General features: G+C 40.6%; 1 protein-coding gene across 12 annotated transcripts in view; it reads right to left on the reverse strand.

Annotated features, from left to right (window-relative positions):
• The window catches only part of ZMYND11 (zinc finger MYND-type containing 11), a 73,318-nt gene that overhangs the window by 42,416 nt on the left and 5,798 nt on the right, over positions 1-25,104 (reverse strand). For 5 of the 12 annotated variants that reach the window (XM_076068157.1, XM_076068156.1, XM_076068155.1 and 2 more), the window contains exons 2-3: positions 16,117-16,340; positions 103-210 (exon numbers count right to left, since the gene is read on the reverse strand). In XM_076068157.1, the coding sequence (XP_075924272.1) occupies positions 103-210; positions 16,117-16,340 (332 nt within the window). The remainder of the gene's footprint in view (positions 1-102; positions 211-16,116; positions 16,341-25,104) is intronic. The other 7 variants (XM_076068164.1, XM_076068165.1, XM_076068163.1 and 4 more) reach the window with 3 other exon arrangements.

The raw sequence follows: 25,104 nt of genomic DNA on the forward strand, positions 1-25,104 counted from the left end.
GTACAGACATTTGCACCTCCTCAAAAAATTTAAGGAAGAAATACACATTGATATTGTCACCTGCGAACTCTCCCTGCCTTACAGTGTGCGCTTAAATGATACCTGGCCTTGTGCCCGCCTGGAGTGTCGGAGCCTTCTAACCCTCGGCCGGCAGCGCGGCCCCATCCACTGGCCATCCTCGACTCGCTCTCCTGTTGTTCCACGTAGAACCTGCAGAGGCTCAAGTTACCTTCACGTTATACTTTCCCACCCCTGCCCAAGCTCAGCGGGGTGGGGGCGATTGTGTTATCCCTGCTGAGAAGCATTCCTGTCCTTAGAGAGGTGATGGGGAGGGGGGATAAGCTAGGTAGGGGCTGGGGGAAGCGGAGGGCTGGGGATGGTTGGCACCTCGCTTTGCCTTGCAACAAAAACTCACTGCACAGACCGACCGACTAGTGTGCATGAGAAACACTTAACGCACACAGTTAACATTTTACTGTTATGTTAATTCATTAAAACATTTTTTTTTCTCAATACAGAATTCTTAAAATGCCAACTTTGATTGAAAATTATTAAAAAGTGGTAAAAAACAATAACACATCGATGTTTTTAATACATTTACACAAACAACATTTTACGTGCTAAAATAAGAGTTCAAATTGTGGAAACAAGAACTGCTGCAAAAAAATCTGCCAAAGCACTGTAAGTATCTTGTATCTAAAACTAGCGGACTGATATAAATATCTGTCATGTCACGTGAATGTTTTGAAAATGAGGACAAGTCTACACACCCACCCACCCATAGGGCACGTTCCCCCTCTATGCTGCCCAATGCACACCACATTCCTGGCAAGTGCCTCGCACGCACGGGGCGGTACAGTGACCGTCAGCCAGGGCCCTCCCGTGCCCAGTAGCCAAACGAGCAACCCGTGAGGCATCGTGTGACACACATGCATTCCTGCCTCCACAGCGAGGCCAGCTTTCATCACTCGATTGACGACACAAACGTATCTCTCAGCACCACACGCGTTCACAGTGCAAGCCCAGCAACAGATAGCGGGTGCATCTCTGGCGTGAGAGCAGCAAATCAAGCTAAACAAAAGGGCACGGCCTGCGGTCAGTAATGATTTCGCACCGATCCCAGGCACGGGTGTTGTTACACATTGGAGCGTGACCGATCGTCCGTGTGCAGTCATAATGAGCCAACCAACATTTTCCAGAAGGCACGCGCGCATCATGCATCACATGAACCAATTAATGTGCTCTGCGGACGATAACTATTGAAACGGTTTAGTTTGGACGTCAGGTCACAACAACCTACAAAACATCCCACAACCCTGTGTGTGTTATATAAGTCACCAGAAATAAAAGTGTCTGAAATTGTAGTCGTATGATTAGTCAACGTGCACTTTACAGTCTTCTTTAATAGGTTCTTCAATGATCTGCTGAAATTAAATTTCCATTGGTTGGTATGATGACTGTCATTGTTTAATCTGACATTATTTACAAAAAAAATTTACGCCTTTATTTCTCCAAACAATGTTTCAGAAAACATCTTATGCTACTGAATAACTGGTGAGATCACATCTGCTTGCCTGACGCCTCCTGTTATGTATTTTGTCACGTTCTTCAAGCAATTTAAGTGCAGCTATTTCAACTTTACAAATTCTCTGTAATTTAGAAATATTTTTTATTTAGGCCTTCTTATTGAGAGCTTGGATGAGTGCGCCAATTTACTTTGTCAAATGTATTCAGCAAAGGCTCAAACTAATTATGAGTAAATCATAAGTTACATACAAATATATTTTTGGAAGGACAGCTGAAAACAGAGTATTTATACCTAATGAGAATTACTGAAGTCATACCAGGAGTATATTATTAAATATAAAGATGTGAGATCAGGTTAGAGTACTTTTACAAAAAGGAGCAGTGAAAATAAACATATGAATGTGGGCAAATAAGAACATTTCAATGAGTGCATGTTACCTACGGCTGACAATTATTGGAACAAAAAAAAGTGCATACTTGGAATAATACTGGCAGACATAAAAATGCAAGTATCAAAGAATAATAAATATATATAATGGTAACTATGGGAGAAAGAAAAATGTGAACTTGGTCAGGGTACATCTTTAGAAAGGCATGAATGGCTCGTGGTAAAAAAAAGACTGCTTGAGTTGCAACAAAAGGTGGGTTACATACGCAAAACAAATGTTATGGCAGAGGCAGATGGAAAGCTCATGTGCAGGAGCTGGGTAAGATTGTTGAATCACGGGAGCATGAGGGATGGTGACGATTTGATGAAGCCTTCATCCAACAGTGGATAGATCATGGTTGATGGTGCCATGCACGGTGATCCTAGTCCTAAAAAACGTGCAAGGTTGTACCAGACAGCATGATGAGGAGTAGAATATTATGCTGCTGTATGTTAACAGCCACGAACGCACCATATTTGTCAATTGAAATCAACTTTCCCCCAGGCGAGCAGATAACGAAGGTACAGTTAGTGTGGCTGAATTAGCAAACTGAGAGTGTATCTATACTCAACAATTATGCCTAAAGCACTAATATATTACAGTTATAAAGCCAAACGTTGTTCCACACAAACGATCTCATTTTCTTCTCCGTTTCATTTTAATCACGAATGAACAAGAAAATGTTTCCTCTTGTACTGGAGATCTAAATATGATACACAATGGCACGCAAACAAGCATTCCATTCGCACACAATACCACATTAATGGATGATATATACAGGGTGGGCCATAAGTAACTACCTGATATGTTTTGCCTATAACTTTTGAAAAATGAAAGAAAAGCACAAACTCCTTTTGTTGAAATAATTGAACAATTGTTTCTGAAATAAATTTCAACTATTCTTGCACGCTGCTGAGGTGTTTACCGATTCATCATAAACTCCCAATCTTCTACTTAATTTATGCAAAAAAATAAACAGAATAATTTAACACAAAATAGCACTTTCAAATCAGGTAGTTACTTATGGCCCACCCTGTAGAAGTAAAGTGAACAAACTGCAGCTTGCTGTCAATCAAGCAGGGAAAGTCACAGGAAAAGAATAAATATCCAAGCTTAAGAATGCCAGAGCTTAAATTAAACCAGTTTGTAGCTCCATCTTCAAAAACATCAATATTTCCCTGTTAGTCAACAGATTCTGCATAATAATGTGCTCTACCCTGAAGGATCTCAACAAAATAAAATTACACCTTGTGGTAATAAAAATTTCAACAACACCTGAAGCATACTTGCTCTGGGCTCGTACTCATCCAAATGGATGAAAGCACTGACAGATTGCCTGCGGACACTCGTCACTTCCAAAGTAGAAACGAGGACAATGTTCTGGGTCAACAGTTGCCAGCAATGACCACTGGCAATACTTTAATACAAGCAACTATCAAGACTCCGTACAGCATTGGCAAACAATATTGAAACCAAAGGGGGGAAAAAGTTTGTTGAAAAGTGTGCTTGATGAATAAATATTGGACTACAGAGTAGTCACATAACTAGTGTTTGAAATTATAAGAAGCTGCCATTCCTTGGTAAATAAAATTAAGGGGAGCAGCATTCAAAATGTGTCACTTCATTTTTTTTATAATGTGGCAACTACCACAATGCAAAAAATATTATTGCACTAAAATTGGCCATATATACATCGGGCTTAAGAGTAAACATTGGCTTACAATAGCGGTCGACTTGGATACATGCATTGTCACTGCGTACCATACCGGACGCTTACACTGGTGCTGGGTTGCACTATGTTGATGCACACAAGTCGGAGGTGTAAGCTCAGATGCAGAATCTAAGGACACCCACTCAAACCAAACTCAATGACAACACCTGCAAGAGCCAACACAGGACAAATGAAGGGTACAAGACAATGGATCACTTTGAAGCTTAGGCAATTTATGGCCTTGGATTAACACAGTGAGGCCAGACAGATAAAGGTGCTGTCTGTATGCAGCTTATTGATAGGTGCAGAAAGTGCTGAAGCACCCAGAGTCCCTGGAACAAACTGAGTGGACCGAAGTGCTCCGTTAACCTCTGGCTGTGGTTAACCAGAAGGAATAACAGGATGTTATAGCTGCAGCAGGAACCATCTATTAACCACATAAGGCCACAAGTGAAAAGGAATAATGCGAGATGGAGAAAATAGCGAACACGTCTGATAGCATACAGTTCCAATAGGAAAATGTCCTCGTTATTTAACCAAATTCTGGCAAAATGTCTTAACAGTTAATCGCAGCTCAGTATTGATGTTGAGGATTGAATCCACTGCTCCCTTTGACCAAAATGCTGAGTGTTTCTATCAAGTGCAAAAATGCTTTTTACGTATTCTCATTGCACCGATTAAAAGTCCATCTCTTTCTAATTTCAACACTAATTCGCCATAAACAGGAGGGATTAATTCACACCGAATGAGCATTTAATACACGTTAAGACCCAAATCCTCTTAGAAATACATGCACCAAGCCCAACCTTGGTGTGCATCACAAACCAGCAAAGGTAGGCCATTGCAGCAAACCCCAGGAGACAAGATGAAGCTGAAACAATCATCCACGGATATGCACACACTCCGTGCCACCACTTCACCGTAGCAGTGGATGGTGTGCCATGCTCCTCTGTGAAGCAAGATGAATGTGTAAGAGTCATTATACATACTAACACAGTTCACCTACACAACAGCTAATGGCCATAACCCAGGCTGATTTTAAGATATTCAAGCAAACAAGAGCCCATTGGTGATGTCCATTCACAATCAGAATCTTTTTTATCCTGGAACAATCTGATGAGCTTTGAAGCTCTTTTTCACAGCTGTTCAGTAGGGACAGGTCAGCAAGTTACAACAACAAACAATTACAGAAACAATAGGAGTGCAAAGTAAACAAAAATGTAAGCAAGTCATTGAAAATAAATACGTAAAAATAAAGTATACAAGCACACATTGCATAAGCACATACATTCCTGCCGATTTTTCAACACTAGATGCAAGCTTGGGCAAGGCAATAAAGCAACAATAAAAACAAACCCAGACCACACCAAGACAACACCCAGTCCCACAACAAAATAACTATTGATAAAGATCAAAGTTACAAATCACATCTGCAAATGTCATTGCATCCATTACTCATTTTCTACTTCGGGATATTTGAACCTTATGGCAGGACCCCGGGGGTCCCGAATAAACGGAAGTAGGAATCGATATTAATTTATTTATTTTTGGCAACTCCGTCCCACCGCGGACATAAACGCCGCGACCCACCTCGCGCGGATCATTCTGCTGTCATGTCGTCCAATAGCAGCGAGGACCAATGTGCAGAAGAAACAAAACGTTGAAACTTTGATTAGCACATAGTGTAGAGCTCGTTGAGAGGAATATATTGCCGTATTGTTCGCCTTCAACAGACAAAATGACGACGCAACGCAATTTAGGCGAGAGCCGAGGGCTTATGGGACCCCGGGATCCCGCCATAAGGTTTATTTATTGAAGGAAGATTTACGATGTTGACAGAGGAAACAAGGTTCCAAAACGTTGGTGCTGCAATGGCAAAGGCTTTTTCACCTATTCCAATTCTTGTTCACGGGATAGTTAAAAGGCAATTAGATGGACGTCTTAGGTTTCTTGGGTTTGACAATGGGGTAAATGAATTAGCTCAGTATAGTGAACATTTTCCAACAAGTATTTTATGGATGAACAAGGCCCAATGTAGATTTCTTCCTGCATAAAGCGATGTGAGACTGGATTTAAGTATAGGTAACAATGGTAGGTCCTGTAGCTGATCTGCAAGCAGCACAGTTGTCAAAAAGTTGTAAAATTATAGCTGCAACACTTTGCAGGCAATTGAATGGGAAAACAATATTTGTTTTTGTATAAAACCCCAATTTTTTCTTTGCTTTCCTTTGAGATATGATCAGTAAGTGTTTGCAATGTAAGTTTACTCCGCCAACCCAAGTATTTTAAGCACTCTGTTCAACGATGCTGTTTCTGATATCCGTAATAGGTGAAGGAAAAGAGCATGATCATCGTTTCTTTGCAATTTAGGAGAAATTTGAGTGATAACAATTTATATTGAATCAAGTGGATATCATTTTGGAGATACTGCTTTACTTTGATTGGAGATTTACCAGTTACTAGCATGACAGTGTCATCAGTAAACAGATTTAATTTTGAGTAATTTAAGTTTAGTCCAAGATTGTTTAAAAATAACAGAATTGGACCCAGCACAGAACCCTGTGGAACACCCTTTGTTATTTTAATATTTCTGGACGAGACGTTATCACCATGTACCTTTTGAGAATGGTCTGAGAGGTAACTCTGAAATAATTTTATTGTACCATCTGAAAATGTGAGTTGACCAAGGCTTGTGAGCAGAATATCATGGTCAAGCGTATTATTAAATAATACGTATTACAATTTCTTATAGGGGAAACGCATACGATTTAACTGATTACTAACGTAGTATATAATTACCACCTCTGATTTCTGCACATGATTGTGTATAGTGATTGGGTGGTTCAGTTATTAAATAATACACATTACAACTGTTTACTAGTCTACAACTGATTACTAATCATAACAATGAACAGATTACTAATCTATTATATAATTACAATACCCCCCCTCCACCTCTGATCACTGCACCTGATTGGGTTAAATTATGCTGTCACCCTGCTGCTCTATTTAAGACCGGGAGCAGGTGGAGGGCTTCACGATTCTGGCAAAGCGCCCGCTGATGCTGGATGTAATTACCAGCGAAACCTCGTACTCAAAAATTGTAAATGTTGTGGATTCACTCTTCAACACACTGGTGGGCTAAAGTAGTGAACTATTTGTCTTTTGTCAACGTGACACATTTTTTACTCATTGGCCGTGTCGGGTGGTGGAGGGTTCCGACATTTATAAATAATGCGATCTAACCCAAAAACCTTTATTATGAACAATATTGGTCGAGAAAGCCTCCGTGTGAAATGGTCAACAATATTAAAGCATTTTGACAAGTCGAGGAATAGTGGACAACAGTAGTGGCCTTTATCCCAGTTACTGAAGAGGAAATGTAATACACCTATTGTGGGTTCACGTGAGGAACACCCTTGACTTTGGAGGCAACACATTTATTCTATGACCACAACGGGGTAACTACATAACTGGGTCAGGTCAGTTAACGCACTGCCTGACCCACGATGCCGAGCGTGAAGACCAAAGACCGAAGAGCGAAGAGACGTAGCACAGCGGATTCCATTCCAGTAGACAGCCCGGATCGGACCTCGGGACTTCCCATTTATGCCCCTCAGCATGGCCTAGCTCCGCCTCGGCCACGCCCCCTTCTAGAACTCCCGAGAAGGCTCTGGGCCTTACATCACATGTCCCTTCTGTCACCTTTGGCCGTGTCCTGTCACGTGCCCTTGCCAGCCAATCGGGCTGCTACGCCCTCACATGCTCTCTCTCTGCCCGCCGCTAGAACCATGCTCCTTCGGGACCATTTACCATGGCATAGCACACCATGCTGGCAGAGAGGGCTGCAGGTTTCATACTTTAAAAGTATGAATTATAAAAACACAGCCTTCATCCTGTATTGGTATACAGCTGTTTATCAGGTGGACTTACAAGTATGTGTAATAAAATGAAGAGTTGTGCAGCTTGGGCAGAATAACATCAGCAGAACAAGAGCAGTGATGTCATCTGTCCATTTGGCAGAATTTGTAGATATAGGAATTCAAAAAAAATGAATTTAAAACTTAATAACTTTAAATATTTAGCTCACAAGTTGATATTACGCAAGGTGCATCCCTTCACTACCAAAGGACAGAATTCTAGCACGACATGAAGTGATGAATTTCGTATTAACATTTTCTCTGGGCCAACAAGAGAAGCTCAATTATCATGCCCACACCTGTCCTACAGTGCCAAAGTCCGTTGGAACACATTGACCACTTCCGTCAGTGATCAAACCAAAAAATAAAATTGGAGGCATGGTAGCAGGATGGAAAAAATAGAGCATGGATGATGTTCACTGTCACTTATGGCACAGTGAACACAGAATACTACCTTAGATTTAATTTACAGCCCTTTATCATTCCATGCTGGATGAAGGCCATCCCACTACTTTGTCATAGAAGTTGTTTGAACATATTTCACCGTGGTTGACTATGTAGAGTTCGAAATAAGTTCAACATACATATGTACACATATGCTAATCAGGGCGGGTTTGTTAAATGGGTAGGTGTAGGACCAGTTCAGATAACACACAACTGGTGTTAGCCCAAACTAGGAATTCAACTCCAGCTGCTGGGTTCATAATGCAGTACAATATTCCCTCATTATTCGAGAGGGATACGTTCCGGAGATGCTCGTAAATAGAAAATTACATAAAAATATAGGTCCACAAATAATAAACATAATGTAAATATAAATATATATTAAAGTATTAAATAAGTTTATAAATTAAATGCAAATTGGGTTCCTAGAATGGAATGCGTGTCATGAATTTTAATTATTAGAAATTATGATGATGCTGCACATCACTTTCTCGCATCACATTCTCACTCATCACTTTATTTAAATAATTTTTTTCCTCTCTCTTGATGCAGTCATGTAGAGTTCCAGATGCGATTTGCGGATAGGCAAAAATCACGGTTAGCAAGCTCGTGAATAACGAGGGAATACTATGTGCTAACCACCGTTTGCAAAAAATATTGTTTAACAATACCATAAATTACGTGACTCTGAGAATGATTTTTCAAGAAAAACGAAAATGCAAGAAGGTGGGAGAACACGCACACCAGACAGAATGTTGATGCAGCCCGGAGGCCATGGTGGCTGAATGGCGGCAACAGCTCATCTGCTTCGCTGCCGGCCCCATGGATTTTCTTGGCTCTGCCTCAAGCTGGATTTTTTTGGTTGTTTTTCTTGGTGGGAAAGAGGAGGGAAGTGACGGGGTTTAGCAAGGTGGGGGCGGGGGGGTACAAGGATTGGGGAGTGATCGGATGAACGAGGGGAGCAACATGGTGTTTTTTTGACTTGGTGTTGCTTCCCATGTTTGGCGTTCTGGAGAGTTTAGAAGGGTGGAAATGTTATCCGATAACACCGTCACATGGGTGTTCACTGTCCACTGGGGTTACTAACTTTGTTGTTAGGAGTGCGCAAATCTTTGGCCTTAGCTTTTTACTGTACTTGATCACTGCAAGACATCTTAAGATCTCTGGAAAACTGTGCCTCCTGGAATAGACAGAGCTGGGAAAATAGGAGCATGTAGCAAACGCGGCCTGCAGCTGTGCAAAGCCATAGGAGTTGTACACCAATGAGGTGTGTCTCTCCCCCATGTGCGTCTCTCCCCCATGTGCGTCTCTCCCCCATGTGCGTCTCTCCCCCATGTGCGTCTCTCCCCCATGTGCGTCTCTCCCCCATGTGCGTCTCTCCCCCATGTGCGTCTCTCCCCCATGTGCGTCTCTCCCCCATGTGCGTCTCTCTCTCTGTGTATGGGTCTCTCTCCGTGTCTGTGTTTGTCTCTCTCTCACAATTAACTTAAAATGTAGAAATCTTTGGAAGAACGTAATCAACCAGGTAAAGTGTTAACTGTTGTGTTAGCCGACTCTCTGTGTTGCATTACATTTCTAAGTTTACTAGGTTTGTTTTCTCATTCATTCATACCCGATGACGTTTGCATGTATTACAATCGAAACGTCGTATTCTATTATTTATTTTATTTCTACGTGACTTTACCGAAAGAACCAAAGAGCAATGAAGATATATTTAATCAAAAATGGATATACAATTCCTGCTTAAAGTGTGTAACATTAACAAGCACAATGGCAGGCACTTTGTCCTTTACTCTTTAGTTCTATCGGTAAAGTAACGTAGGTAGAAATAAAACAAAATAAAACAAATCACGACGTTTCGATCGCAACACAAGCAATCTTCATCAGGTGGAACAACCACAGCAAGAGAATGCTGAAGTAATAAATCATGTTAAATATTGCACAAAGTGGAAAGTGAGTTTCTAAATTCGCTGGGTCCATGATTAATGTTGCCGTTACCTGTGTGGCCCAATTGGAAGATGAAGTAGGATCATGCACCAGCCAAGCTCGGAGCACACAACCATGCAGTGCAATATGCACAGGATTCTCGGCATTTCTGCCTTAGCCCTTTGAGTCTTAGGCAACACATGGTGAATCCTAAGGATCTGACGCATGACGTATTACATTGTTAAGAGTGTGAGCACAGATAAATAATTCAGCAGGCATTGAGGTCCCCGGTAGAGCAATATAAATGAAGCAGACTGTTACAAAATATTGAGATATCTATTAGCCTGCCTAAAGCGAGTAGGTTCCATGGAATTCATACTTCTGGGACTGCAAACATCTGTAAAAGAAATCCCGGAAGAAAACTCATCATTGAAACATATATATGTGCTTTTAAGTCTTTGAGTTGCAATTCATGATTAAATATCAACCCCCAAGGCTAAAAAGTTAACCAGCATTTACATTTCAAGTAATGAGGCATTTTTTTTGTTTTATTTCCACCGGAGGCTCTATGTTGTTGCCCTTCACCAAGGAAGCGTCCAGCTGGAATGCTGATTAATGCTCTTGTCCTTGGGTTACTTCCCTGGTGAGAACAGCAGAAACAGAATACTGCCCCCACCTACAGCCACACAATTGCGTGCAATCAAATAGGCATATGGTGCTAATTGTTTTGCTCTGCTGACAACTTATAAAACAAACTCTCGCTTAGCATACTTGCATACAACATTTTAAAGAAACCACTCTCCCAAAGTGCCTCGAAAAGCGAATTCGTATACAAAGCACAGTTTAATCCTCATTCCTTCTCTGTACTTACTGATGTGGTTGCCAAAGCTACAAAAATGTCTTTAATAAATGCTTAAAAATGTGAGGGTTAAGTCATAGCCTAAGATGATAGCTAGAATAAACCAAAATAGGTGCAAAGCTTTTGTTTCACGACCCCCTACAAATGTAAAATCAGCACCACGCGTGGCTGAACACTGGGTTCAGTTTAGTGTAACTTGTGGTATACTTATTCTTTGGTTCTTTCGGTAAAGTCATGTAGATAGAAAAAAATAGAAAAAAAACATAAAAACTACGACGTTTCGATCACAACACAAGCGATCGTCCTCCTGAAGACGATCTCTTGTGTTGTGTGATCTTTTCTTATTATTGTTTCTATCTACGTAATTTTACCGAAAGAACCCAAGAATATGAATTCCTGCAGTCATGAAAGTTAAGGCAAAATCTGTGGTATACTTTTAGTAACTCGAATGAGAGGAGTATACTTTTCAGGCCAAGTTAAAATCAGTAGGAAACCATCACAGGCCACAGAAAAGCACTTTAAACCTGATGAAACAACTCCATTATGGCCCAATCATTTAATATATTCCAAAGCAGAGGAGGCAAAGTTCCAGCTATCACAATAACAACAAACTTCATTTACAAACTAACATTTATATTACAAATTTCACAGCAACATTTCTGCGGAGAACAAAGTTACATTTTGCAATGCTGGTAAGCCAACATTTTTTTGCAATCACGTTGGTATACCCCAATTGCCAAATGTACCTGCTTATGGTGATTGAAATATGGAAAATGTATTTTAGAAACTAATTTGTGAAACAAAAGATTTGAAGTAATATACAACTCATTAGCGGGCAAGCACATAAACCACACAATAAACCCATTACTTGAGTTGATACATTTTCAGTAGAAAGCAGCACAAGTTGTTGACATTGGGATGCTTGGAAGTGGCACAGAGATGCCATGTTCACCACATTTATTCTTTAAACCAAGAAGCTAGAGACCATCAAGGGCCAGCTTTCTCTGCCAGTCAATGTGACATTGTATGCAGACAACCTAGCCATTCACATGCTAATTGGGGCAATACACTTGTGGGCACACAGATACAATAGATAAGACTGAACAAAAACTAGACCTGGGCAATCTCCAAAGGCTGAGAAACAATGGTTTAGTGTGCTCATTAAGTTTGCCACTACTCCCAGAATACAAAAGTCTGTCTAATTACGACAAGGTGGATGGCAATTCGTTTCTCCCTAGCCATTACGACATCCACGGCACATTAGTTCAGCACCGGTCAATTTCCATAGCTAATATTAATTAAGCACTAACAGTCCAAACATTACTTTTGTGGCCAGTACAACATTGTTACATGGCAAACAATGTCATTCTGTGTGCAAAAGCTACCTGCCCACAACATATAACAAAGATACCGCAATCATCATAAAGGCTGTTGGGGCAAGTTCTGTAAGTGAGCAACTATGAGCGCCAGCCTAATACCCAGCCGCCTTTGTCTCCCCAGTGGTGATGTTTACACACCACAGCAGGTATCCATTTAAGGATGCGTCAACCTAGGAGAGGCCCAGGACCGGAACAGGCTAACGCAACTGTTGGTCACGAGTGAGAATCGAACCCAGGTAACCCTGTTCATAGCAGAATGCATGAACCACGACACTACTACTCCCCTATGTTACACAAAACCAAGACATTCATAAAGTAATTTTCTTCTTAGAGGAATGAAAAATTAAAGAGCCGATAAGTTGCGTGAATACACACACAGGCTAGACAGTACCCTCACTCATTGATTCCATTAAGTGCACAAAGAAGCATGAATAATTATACTTTACTGCCAAGGGTTAAAAAATGAAATAATAGACATGTTTCATTTACTTGCAATATAGCAGTGATGTTCCACAATTGTAGCGAGTTCAACTAAGTCGCAGACGTACTCTTTGGAGTCAACACATTTACTGATACCAACACAAAGGGGTAGTAACTGCCCCTTCACCAGGCTAACTACACTAATTACACTGTAACTAGCTACGTAACCAACAGGCTAACTACACGAGTTACACTGGGAGTAGCTACAACGGACAGGACCCCAGCTTGGGTCCAGGTCCACGTGTTGGTGACTCTTCTCGGACTAGAATGTAGGTTCTTCAGGATAACCACAGCAGCCGGTCCCTCTCGGGGACCCGGCTTATATCCTCCTTGGTGTGGCTGGCTCCGCCCTTAGCCACGACCACCTTCGAGAACCCTCGAGCAGGATCTCGGCCCTGACACGCGACCACCCCTAGCCCCCACCTGGGGGCCTCGTGTAGACTTTACTGGTCACGTGTCCTTCGGGGTCAACCAGCGTGCCATGGCCCTTAGTAACCCCATTCCCATGGCCGCCACCCTTACACCCCATCCTGTAGGGGTCGGCACTGCACGCAGATAGTGGTGCCATCCAGCACTGTCAGTCAGCGCTCACTGAGCCCCTCTAGGGCCGGTACTGCACCCACATACACGTGGTGCCCGCGATGTCAATACATCGCACGCCGTGCCTCTCTAAGGCCGGCATCACACAGTGACATCCGCGATGTCACTACACAGCGAAGGAACAACCACCTATCAGGATTCACCTCAACAGCAAACCACGAGGTACATTTATTACTACTGTACATAGTAATAAATATACATGGGGAACCATTTATAGATACACCACTGAAAAATACCTGGGGAAATGTACATTGAAAGCAACATTGCAATTCAAGGTCTCTATTTGTCACCCACCAATATCAAAACACTTATCAAAATATTTAAACATACCAATGTTTTCCCTGTTTAAAGCTGGCCAAGATTCTACACAGCATTGTGACAGTGTTATCTTGACAAGTTTAAAGTGAGCTCATGCATTTCACAGTAACTGGCTGAAACAATTCTAAACAAATCATGTTTCAATCAAAACTACCACGCTGGAGCTATGCTACAATTTCAGAATGTTTAAATATAACATATTGCTGGCAGCTATGACGTTTTTCGATTAATTCAAATGCTAAGTTCCACAGTACTATAAATATACGTGTACTAGAAAACAGTTACTCGATAGATAACGCTTTTTTTCTCATTAACAGTCACAGGAAGTAATCATCCCTCCCCCATCAAAATGTACTTCAAGGAGCGCCTCCGCACGAATAATATTTTTTTTTAATGTGTGTCCAAGATCCAGCCGCAAAACTTTTATGGGCGACTGTCAGGAAAGAAATTCGTATGGGCAAAAAAGTTATTCTCTGACAAAAAAAATCCAAACAGGGGGATTTTCAACAGTTTTTAGTTCAACAAACCTTGTGACATATGTTTCTATCTTACATTGCTCAATCACAACTGTTGCCCATAAAACTAACTTTTGAAGCAGGAATACATGCGATTGGCAAAACATGCTTGGCAAACAATATTTGGTGAGCCTTTTAGAGCTGCATGTGGTATATTTTAACTAAATTCAAATTGGGATAATATTGGTTCTGGTGACAAGGAGTAATGAAATTGATGACTTGTTTAAAATAATCAGTTAGTCATGACCTGCTTCAAAGCCATAAGTTACATTAAACTGAAACACGTGTGGGGTGGTGTATGATCAAATGACCTGGAACATTCCCAAATTCGTCAGATCTAGGATGCATATCAGGGTGAAGCCTGGATAATGCTTGTATGTGCAACCACTATGCACAACATAGACTGCTGTGGGGCTACATGTCAGCAGAGGAAAGTGCAACAAAAAATCCATTGTTGCACTGCACTATGCTTCGACATATATGCTCCCCATCTCCACCAACCCACAAGCCGCCCAGAATGGTCAAGTATGGTAAAATCATCCTCACAAAGTGCAGGGCATAAGGGAGGCTGTCATGCGTCAGTGGATTGACAAAATGGGCTACTGTGCATGTACATTAAAACAATGTGTTGTCAGGGAAAAAATATAGCAATAATTATAATCTGTGCAAGTGAAAGCCAGTGACACGGGTTTGAGCAATGGCATTCTTCTGTGCCGTGTTTCACCAGTGGCTGTTGGAATAGGACTACACAAAGATTGAATGTCTGGAGAGTATTCTTACGGAAACAATTTTAACATGAACCACTTCTGTTAATGGTGGCATGTTTTCTATAAGACACTGTCCACAATAATGAGTCCATGGTTCTTCAAAATGGCAGCCAGCAAGCTTCTGTTGACGTGTAATTAATACTAATATTTTTAAAATCTAATTGCTGACATGTTTTTAGGAGACAGTGAATGCATATAAAGACACGCTTGACCTTTAAATATATACACTACAACTGAAAGACTAATTTCATTAGTCTAATCTACATATATGCAAATTGAACTAATGAAGCCTGTATATGCAAATTAAGCCATCCGATTAATTTTACTTTAGCTGGTGTTGCATCCAAAATGTGTCTGAAGGCCAATCTTAAAAATTATGCCAAGAACATCCTTGGCCAAATTATTTTTGTGGGAAACGGTGCAAGACTAAAATAGCATCATTAATATTCATATAGTAATTACTGCAGTGACAACGATTGAACAGTGAATTGTGTACAATTTTTTGTACCCTCTAAATATTTCTTTGATTCAACCTAAATCAAATGGTGTTTAAGATAAACCGAGCAACAAACACGCAAGCCTTGATCACATGCATACAACCTCATTTTGAGATACACATAAGCAAATTAACATATAATGCGCAGAGAGAAGCAGCATCAGACGAGAAATCACAATCTGTATTCAAGACACATAACCAGAAACTCTGCACTTCATTTGAAGCGGTGAAAAATCTAACTGGCTTAAAAATTAAGCATGTGCTTACCCAATAGTTACGTGCATTGAAAGGGAGTTTGCTGTGCACACTCCGTGCGTTTTTTTTTTTAAATGTCTCATGTTGCTTGTGTAAATGACCGCTGTACCTTTACTGTTCATGTATAGACATGGGAATGAGCGATGGCAACATGCATATGCAGTGCCTATGTATAATGCCTGAGTGAACAAAGCCCGGGTGTACGTAGTTCATGCGTGCAAGTGTACTATTTATAAATGACCAAAGTCCATATACTCGTTGCCTATAGACAGGGTGAACATGCAGACAGTGCAGCCTGAATGCGTTTGCACTCTGCTCATCAGCAATGCCATTATGCGTGTGCGGCATTCACACGCTGAGACGCTGCCCGCATGCAAAGCAGTGTGCACGTGTCCGTGTCTGTGCGCTGCCAGTGAGAGCAAGTGCCCGAGCTCACAGCACTGGAATGAGAGTGCTTCAGGTGTCCTGCACGGACGTGATCGTGTACGTACGCTGATGCGCTTGCTTTTGTTTGTGATGAATGCCCAACGGTGGATCTGGAGACGGGGAAACCCAACCCCATCGGCACAGCAGCGCACGCCAACACGTACTTGGAGATTCTGTCGAGGTTGGCGATCTGCTTCTGGTTGCGAATCACCTCGATGGCCTTCCATAGTTGCTGGACGACCTGAGGGTCCGACTGCCGCCGCTTGCTCAGCTGCACCATGCTGCCGCCCTGGAACAAAAGCCACAGCCAGATAAAAATGGCCGTCGCTGCCCACACGGCACGATGCAATTTGCCGCGTGTGAAATGAGAACGACTTAAGGTTTTTTTTTTTTCCCGTCGTTGTCCTTTTGGTAAATTGTACTCCAATCTACTAGGCACGATAATATTATCAAATGAAAATAAGATTTAATCCCACTGAAAAACGGCATGGCACTGTTCAAATAGGGTAAAGAACATGAGCGCACGCAGTAACAGAATGAAAGAGCAAAAGGAAATTGCCAGTGTAATTTTTTACCTGACTTTCCTCAACAAGAGGAATATCTAAATTTGGCAGTTATTGGAGTCTCTGAAGATGCATGGGCTTTGCAGGATGAGCCATTCGCCTTTAATGCATTACTCTTTAATGCAAAACATGTAAACACAACTTTCATTGAGTATGCGAGACAAGATAAACACACAAGAGCAACAGTTGAGATGCGGCTCTTGTGATTGGGGACTTTCAACAGAGCATTTGGTCACACTGTATAGACAGCATTAACCACTATTAACCAGACCCATTTTTTATATTATCTATTCGTATACAAAGGAAGAAAGGTCGAAGGGTTTTTATAACTCGCACTCCCCATTCTGTTATCCCTATTCAGCACTGCGTTTTATACCAAGTAAAACCACAAGTGTTTGCTTATTCAACATGTTTAAACAAAAAAACAAATGTCTAAGTGACCTTTTAGAAAATCCCACACAATGACACTTTATAACTGTTGATTGCACAATGTCTAGAGTTCTCTAAAGCATCTTAGACAAGCCATTTTACTTATGACAAATTTAAAAACCTCAAGGCTGCACATATTTTATCAGGTGAGGGACTGAGGTTTTAGTGACGGGGTTGGCATCTCACTTAAGACTAAGAGAGGACATTATAAATCAAAAAAGTGAACACCGATATAATTCTGTTAATTAACAATGACAAAGCAGGCACAACGAAGCTATGAATCCCAGGTTAGTTGGTTGGGTGCTTTATAAGTAAAGCATCATTGTTTGCAAGTACCATGCAATAATCAACAGTTATTTTTTTGGGTCTTTCGGTAAATTCACGTAGATAGTTCAAAGAAAATAACAAAAAACTACAAGAATCAACAGTTGAAAGTCCGGGCCCAACATCAGCCTTCCTCGAATGCATTGGGAGCACATTATACAGTGTAACAAAGCAGTGTATACCTGCTCACTCGACAAAGGGCACATGGTGCCCCCTTGGCAGGATAAGCCACGGTGTGTTGGTGTCAGAGCCAAATTAACCACCTGGAAAACTTTCATATTTCCGACAGCAATAAATTTACCATTGGGAATAAGTATCAAAGTATTTGGCTTAATGTTGCAACAGAATACATTTTAGCATGTTTTGCATAGTATAAACAATATATATTTTCTTTGCAATCAAATGGCTCCTAGTAGATGAACTACAATAGTGGTCGTTTTTCTTGGTGCTGGAAGTCCAGGTTGTGTGCAAGTGATGTTGCTGAAGTAGTAATGGGTGCCGTTTAAGGCAGTCAAAGAGGTCAAGTACCCTCAGTCGGCAACACCACAAAATGGAACTACCCATACAAGACAAAAAAAATAAATAGTGCCGAGTGAAACTCCATCCCCACTAAAAATAAAAAAAATTCCATTGGTTACAGCTGCAATCTCTGTTACACATTTCCACCTCCAGTGGTGTACCTACACTGCTTTCTCTACCACCCTTTTTCCCCATTACACACATCCACATCAGTCACTTCAAAAACGATGGCCACCAGCATACAAAAAATGTTTAGATAACTTTTTGCATTGTTTCTGTAGAAATCTGACCCAGATTAAATAAACGTTCATAGAGGTTTTTTTGGGTCAGATCGCATAAATATTTAAATGTGTCGTTAAAACCCGCCACCACACGACACAGCCAATTAGTAAGGTTTGTCACGTAAACAGAACGTGCCAATTCGTCACTAGTACAGCACACCGGTGTGTTGGAGAGCCAAGCCACAACATTTACAATCCGAGTACGACGTTTTGCCAGTAATTACAACTTTTAACGACACATATAATAACGTGATATAACCCAAAACACCTCGATTATAGATATTGGTTGCGAAAGCCTACGTGTTAAACTAAATAAGAGTTACAATATTAAATTATTGATAAGTAGTAAACTATTGACTTAAAACGTTCGTGACTGCAGGAATTCATATTCTTTGGCTCTTTCGGTAAAGTCACGTAGATAGAAAAATTAAAATAAAGAGAATAAAAAAACTAAATATTTTTAAAAACATTCATGTAGACTGTAGCCTGGTTTTTAAGCTTGGTGAGCGTATTGGCATTCTATAATGTTGAATTATTCTTGGTTCTTTCAGTGATTAAAAAAATCTATAAGTCTCCATCCAACAGAAATTTGGAGCCCAAGTATTTAAAAAATATGGTGCATACACTCTCACAAGTATTTTTTCAGTCCATAAAACACACCTCACACCTAACTGTCATTTAATGAAAATGTAGAATGTCAAAGACACAATCTTGACAAAAAACTGTCCATAGTCATCTGCACCAATGAAAACGTTTGAAGAGTCTGATCAAACCTGACAACACTTACACTCATGATAAATTACCAAAGCGACAAACATGGTGCTTACCAAGTTTAAAAGGTCACAACAGTCAAACAATCCTGCAATCTGTGTGTATTTGCAACAAGGTTTATAGCAATCTTTATCAATCGTGACAAAATGCACATAATTTGATTATAATGGTAATATTTGGGAGCAGTACTGGTATAGCCACCCATAAGAATTGTTGACAAGAACGAAAAAATATTTCAAATTATTAAACTAGAAGCTTTGTACCTAGTTTTAGCCCAAGTCTGTATACTCAGTACAGTGCAGTCACTAAACACACGCTTATATTAATACCCCTTGAATATGACAGGACCATAAATGGGCAGGTCAGTACATTAAAAAACAAACAAGAAAGAACACCAAACTACCAGCACCAAACTTTACAGTATACCAGGAACCCATTCCATCCAACAGCATTGCATCCAACAATTAATGTTAAATGCCTCGCCTGATGCGCAGGTCGTGGGTTTGATCCCGACCCTGACGCCTGTATATTTGGAGTTTGCATGTTCTCCCCATGGTCACGTGGATTTTTATTCGGGTCCTCTGGTTAGTCTCTCCACATTTTTAAACATGATTTTAAAAGTATTTGTCTGCTATACATTTCCACATGATAAGCCACTTCATTAGCTATCATTTGAGGCCAGGTTGCTTCTGAAAAAGAGCTATGTAGCTCAGTGGGGAAAATATAAATAGTGAAGTGTAGTTTCCTTTCATGATAAATGTTGAGGTTCTGTAGGCTTTCCAACACTGACTCAGAAGTGCCAATGGGAGACGAGCACCAACCTGCTGTTTGTTTGAGCGGGGAGAACCTTTGACTTTTTGATAAAACGGGCAGGACAATGAGATGTGTGAACACAAGAATAGTGACAAAATAGCGCTCCGGTCCAGCAGAGATTTAAAAAAAAATGGAGCAGGTCTGCAGAGGAGGCAAGAATCTGACAAGGAAGCAAGCAGCTCGGATGACAAAGGCCAATGGTAGCAGTGAAGGGTTTATTGTGTCGGTGCCATAATGAAAGTTTTTCACAGGATCATTGCACGGGATTTGCACCAACAGGTATTGAAAGCAAAAAATGGGGGGGGGGGGGGAAATCCTTAAGAAACTTATACCACAGCCTGTTCTACAATAGAAAAACGTTTACATGCGTATACTGACAGAATTCCATGAGATAAAGGGACATTCAAGGTATTAAAATGCAGTATCATATTTACAATTGTGTTACTATTTAATGAAAAACGGTTGGGTATAAAAGAATTAAAAAAAGAAAACTTTTCCAAAGCCACAATAATCAGGTTATTGTTAGCTCTGGTCGGAGCACATTGACAAAAGCAATAATAATAATACATGTCATTTCCCATTAAGAGAAAAGTAAATGTTCAGCAAGCACGCCAGAAGGTGCTTCAACACCATGTGTTAAAATGTTTAAGTAGACGGTATCATGATTTCGGGACACCGCGTAGCAGACTACCACAAACGACAATAAGACACGAAGGAGAAGAAAGCCTCTGCTCAGCAGGCTCCCGATAGTGCTCTCTCAAGAGCAGATGAAAGTCAGGTGCACAATTAGTGGGGGAAGTGCAAGCCCTTTACACTGCCAAACCAGACATGTCTGAGCGACAAATCGGGGCTATTTTTCGTGACCCCAGCAGTCATGTTAAAGAGCTATCCTGCATACTCTTTGGTTCTATTAGGTAAAGTCACGTAGGTAAAAAATAAAATAACAAAAATCACGACGTTTCGGCCACAACACAAGCGGCCTTCATCAGGTGAAGGGACGAGACTGTCTGGAGGACAGCACTAGCGCTGTTATTTTATTTTTTACCTACGTGACTTTACCCAATAGAACCAAAGAGTATGGATCCTAGCAGTCACGAAAGCTTTCAATCTAGAATAGCTATCCTGCATCTTATAATTGTAAGCCTTTCCATCTGATTAAAGTGGAACATATACAACACTGTACTTTGCCCTCTGCTGAACTGAAATTAATTATATAGATTGCATATTAATATAGTCAAATTAACAGAAAAACTGAAATGAAAGCAGTAAAACAAATAAGCACCCCAAAAGAAAAAAAAACATCATAAGGGGCTGTATTACATTTTTTTTTTTTATACAGCAGTGATGGGTTCAGCACACACAGCCTCCATACGCTTCTCCACCGCAACTGACTTGTGAGTATTAAAGCACAATTCATCATTCTTGCCACAACATAGCTGGTCCGGGGTGCATATGTTTTTTGTCTGCTTTGCTGCACACGCTGGTTTGCGACATGTCTATTCCCCACGCATGGTAATGAGGGAGCAAAGCGCAGTGCTTCTTGGCACAAAGATTCAAGAAGAACAGCCAAGTGAAGCAAAAGAGAAGCGTTTCACCACAAACACCAAAACCACGAATCAAGAAAGCACATCGCCATATTCCAGCTCTCTGGAAGGTCATGGCCAATGTATTTCAGTGTAGCACCTTGCACGTAAAACACACAATTAATTGAACCTCTAAACACCCCTGCAGGCTGACAAGGGCTTAATGTTTAAAACTTTAAATGCACTGCATCACAATTGAGTATTCACATTCAAGCGACTTTCTTTAAAAAAACATTGCAGATTTACCCTTACCTTGTATTCAGTATGTGCTGCATGGAGTGATACCATTACCTTAACCTTCACAAAGGTATCAGTCTAACAATGATTAAGCCACACAGATCAATAGATCCATTCAATAAGCATGTGGTCTGAAATTAACTCAATACTTTCTCAGGTCAACAGTGAGTTACATTTCTTCATGGTAGCCCTTAATGAGCAAGGACACTATCCCCAGTGTGATATCGGCATATTATGGTCATCAGCACAATAAATGTATGTACTGTAGTTGGAAGGCAATTTCATAAATAAAAATAATTAACCAAAAAATACCATCCAAATTTCAAATGACAAAAAAATTATTAAACATAAACATTATCATAAAAGATTAAACGAAAATATTATAACCATCAGTTAAGTGGTGGAGGAAGGCCTTGCGATGTCTTTAAGTCATGGCGAGGCTGTTTGACTATACTTTTATCAGTACATTGTACTGATAAATTCCAGGTTAGTGTAGGGGGGAGAGCCGGGAACAGTTCAGAATTCACTCAAGATTGTATCTAGGAATCAAACTCGGGAAAATGGGTTAACAGCACAGTATGCTAACCACTTCACGACCATCCCCACTCCCACACACCCCCCTCGCCCCACCAAAAAAAGCAAGCATACTTTCAAATGTGTATTTAAACATTGCAGCTTTAACAGAACGTCAGAATGCACCAGTGGAAATCAAATTAATGTGCACAATGGTTACGTGGCTGCTTACGCGACTAGCTGACGTCTGGCGTTTTCAGCTGTGAAAGAGGAAAATGGTGATCATGGGACCACCTGCAGAATATTGGCAATTCACCCTGAACAGGGTATTTTTTTCCTACCCAGGGAAGCCTTCCAGCAGGGCTTACATCAGTTCATTTCACTTTTAGGCTTTAAAGAGCATTGCACTATTGTCATAATAAGACCAAGAACAATTGATTACAATCTCTCAAATACAAACATTAAAGAACCCAAATGAACACTTGAGAGATCCGCTTCAGGATTGCTGAAGGAAAAGTTATTATTTAACAATCCAGTTGCCACAACATATAATCGTGAGCATGCTGGGCTTGCAATTAAGAGGTCTCCATGGATCCATCTCCCGGAAAGGCAGTTAAAACAATGGGTACGTTGCTCAATTCCCCCATCCTGTCCACCCAGCAGTAACACCAGCTAGTTGCATTGACAGCTCACATATGGTAGGGTCAAATGTGGGTACTCCCACATCTTCAAATGCCTGGTAAGCGTGAAAGAATGGGTCAAAATAGCCTCCCGATGAGCCCTTTCTGCAAGCAGTGGCATGAGAGTTAAGCAAGTACTTAAGTCATGCATGTGTTTTACTTCTATATAAAACATAAGATTTTGCACTGTACCAACAAATAACCAGGCAGTCGTTTTTCCCACTTTCAATTATAAATATATTTAAGCAGCATAAAACAACATTTTAGGGAGAACAAAATAAGATATGCCAAAAATCTAATCAAATAATTAGCACCCCTAGATTTACTGAAATGTTTATCTCCCGTCAGTCAACATGCAAAGATTTGTAAACCGTTTGGAATAAAGCGGTTTTTTTGTTTTATTTACAGTTATTACCGTCAAGCAACGCTGCCCACAACCTCCAAGCAAAAAAGGTGCACACTTTGTTTAGAGATTTTTTTTCTGATTCGACCGCAAATATGTGGCCCGATGTGCCGTGCCTTCCTCATTTCCAAAAAGAATTACATGGGCAAGGAACCTGGAAACTAAACTTGCAGAAAATTACAGTGTGGTACAGTATCCGAGAGAATCAGTGGTGCAGTCGTTTACATGCTGATTTTGAACACTGCAAATGCAGTTCAATTCTACGATGAAGCAAGGGCTGGACCGAGTCTCAAAGACTTTCAGGAGGGTTCTGCATTGAGAAGTTTTGCTATTTATTTTCAAGGAATGTTTTACATGTGGTAAAGAACAGCAGTAGCTATAGAAACCCTCAACATGAAGATATTGCATTCCAAGGTCCGCACAGGTTGTTGGTTCGTGGCCCCAACGGCATTATTGGCATCTCCTCGCCACCTCCGCCCAGCAACTTGGGAAATTTCACAAACGTATTGATCCATTAACCCTGCTCTCCAATGTGCTGGATTACATGTGCGAGCGACAATTTAGTTGTTTTCATTTATTTTATTTTTATTTTTACCTACGTGACTTGACCGAAAAAAACCAAAGAGTATGAATCCTTGCAGTCACGAAAGCTTCAAATCTAGAATTAATGTTAAGTCTAGCGAACAAAAAAAGCCTTAACTTACAAATGACCAAATTTTCCAACAAAAGGCAATTGCATAAAGAGTGATTGTCTTGAGTACAGTGCTAAGCCAGTTACAATGAAGTTAAACCAGACCAATGATGGAGGTGGACATACGTGTGCAATGTGACCGTATCCACATGCACATTATCCACACAAGCACCGACAAGGCTCAAACCGCAAGTTCATTCCTGCAAGGACTTAAATCACCACCTCAAATGCCTTTGAATCATGCTTATGCACTTGGCTGCTCCTGGCACCATCTACAATGTGTTAATTCGTCTCTGCTATAGTAGTCACTTCATTACAGTATATTTACGTTTAATAGATGTTTCAATGCAAGGCCACTGTGGTTCAAATCTGGCTTAAAACCATTCAGGGCCGTTACTTTTTCTGGTTATATGCATAAATGGCACTTACAAAACAAAACTCACACAACGTGTTTCTGGCTTCATTTCAACTGTAGAGTACAAAAAAACTCGGAAATCCATGTCAAATAACCACAACTTGTTTATTAATACTACATTAGTATTAAAATATATGAACCAAACAAGGATTTAAGCACACCATATATAACATGCTCAAAAAGTGAAGAACTGTATCGAATACATTTTACAATATTGTACTCGCACTTTATTTTGCATGGCAAAATAAAGGGCAGCATTCAAAGTTCCACCTGCAAGTTTATCAAGCTCTCACGCACAGTTAACAGGAACCCGACACCCCATTCTCTAGAGCATAACCTTTAACCCTATATACACTACATAGGCCAAGTTGTTTCTGTCACTGGATCCTTATTCAGTAGGTTCCACCGCTCTGTGAAAATGTCTTGTGGATTATTTGTATCCAAAGATCAGAAGACACATTTGTATCAATAATAGACGATACTGCTTATGCACTTTGTCTTCAAGGTGACATCACGGAACTACTGATAATTTTAAGACTTTCATTCACACTCAGGACACACCTCTTATGTCCAACAAGGGTGTTGCATGTCAAATAAATAATATTTTAATTGTCAGCAGTGGAATGAGCAGAATTAAGTGAAAATCAACGTGTAATCTTTTTGTGCTGCCATCGGTGACAGCTCTTGCGATCATCGTCTCGAACACTGAAAAATAATTTTAATCATGGACAGGTTGCGTGGATTAAACCTAGGATCTCAGCAGTGTCAGCTCAGTACGCTGACATGATATTAACAGTGAGCCACATGACCACCTCTTAATTTTTTTACCAT

Source organism: Petromyzon marinus, chromosome 19 (assembly GCF_048934315.1).
Source record: "Petromyzon marinus isolate PM22_M1 ecotype Great Lakes invasive population chromosome 19, UKy_Petmar_22M1.pri1.0, whole genome shotgun sequence".
NCBI classification, from domain to species: domain Eukaryota; kingdom Metazoa; phylum Chordata; class Hyperoartia; order Petromyzontiformes; family Petromyzontidae; genus Petromyzon; species Petromyzon marinus.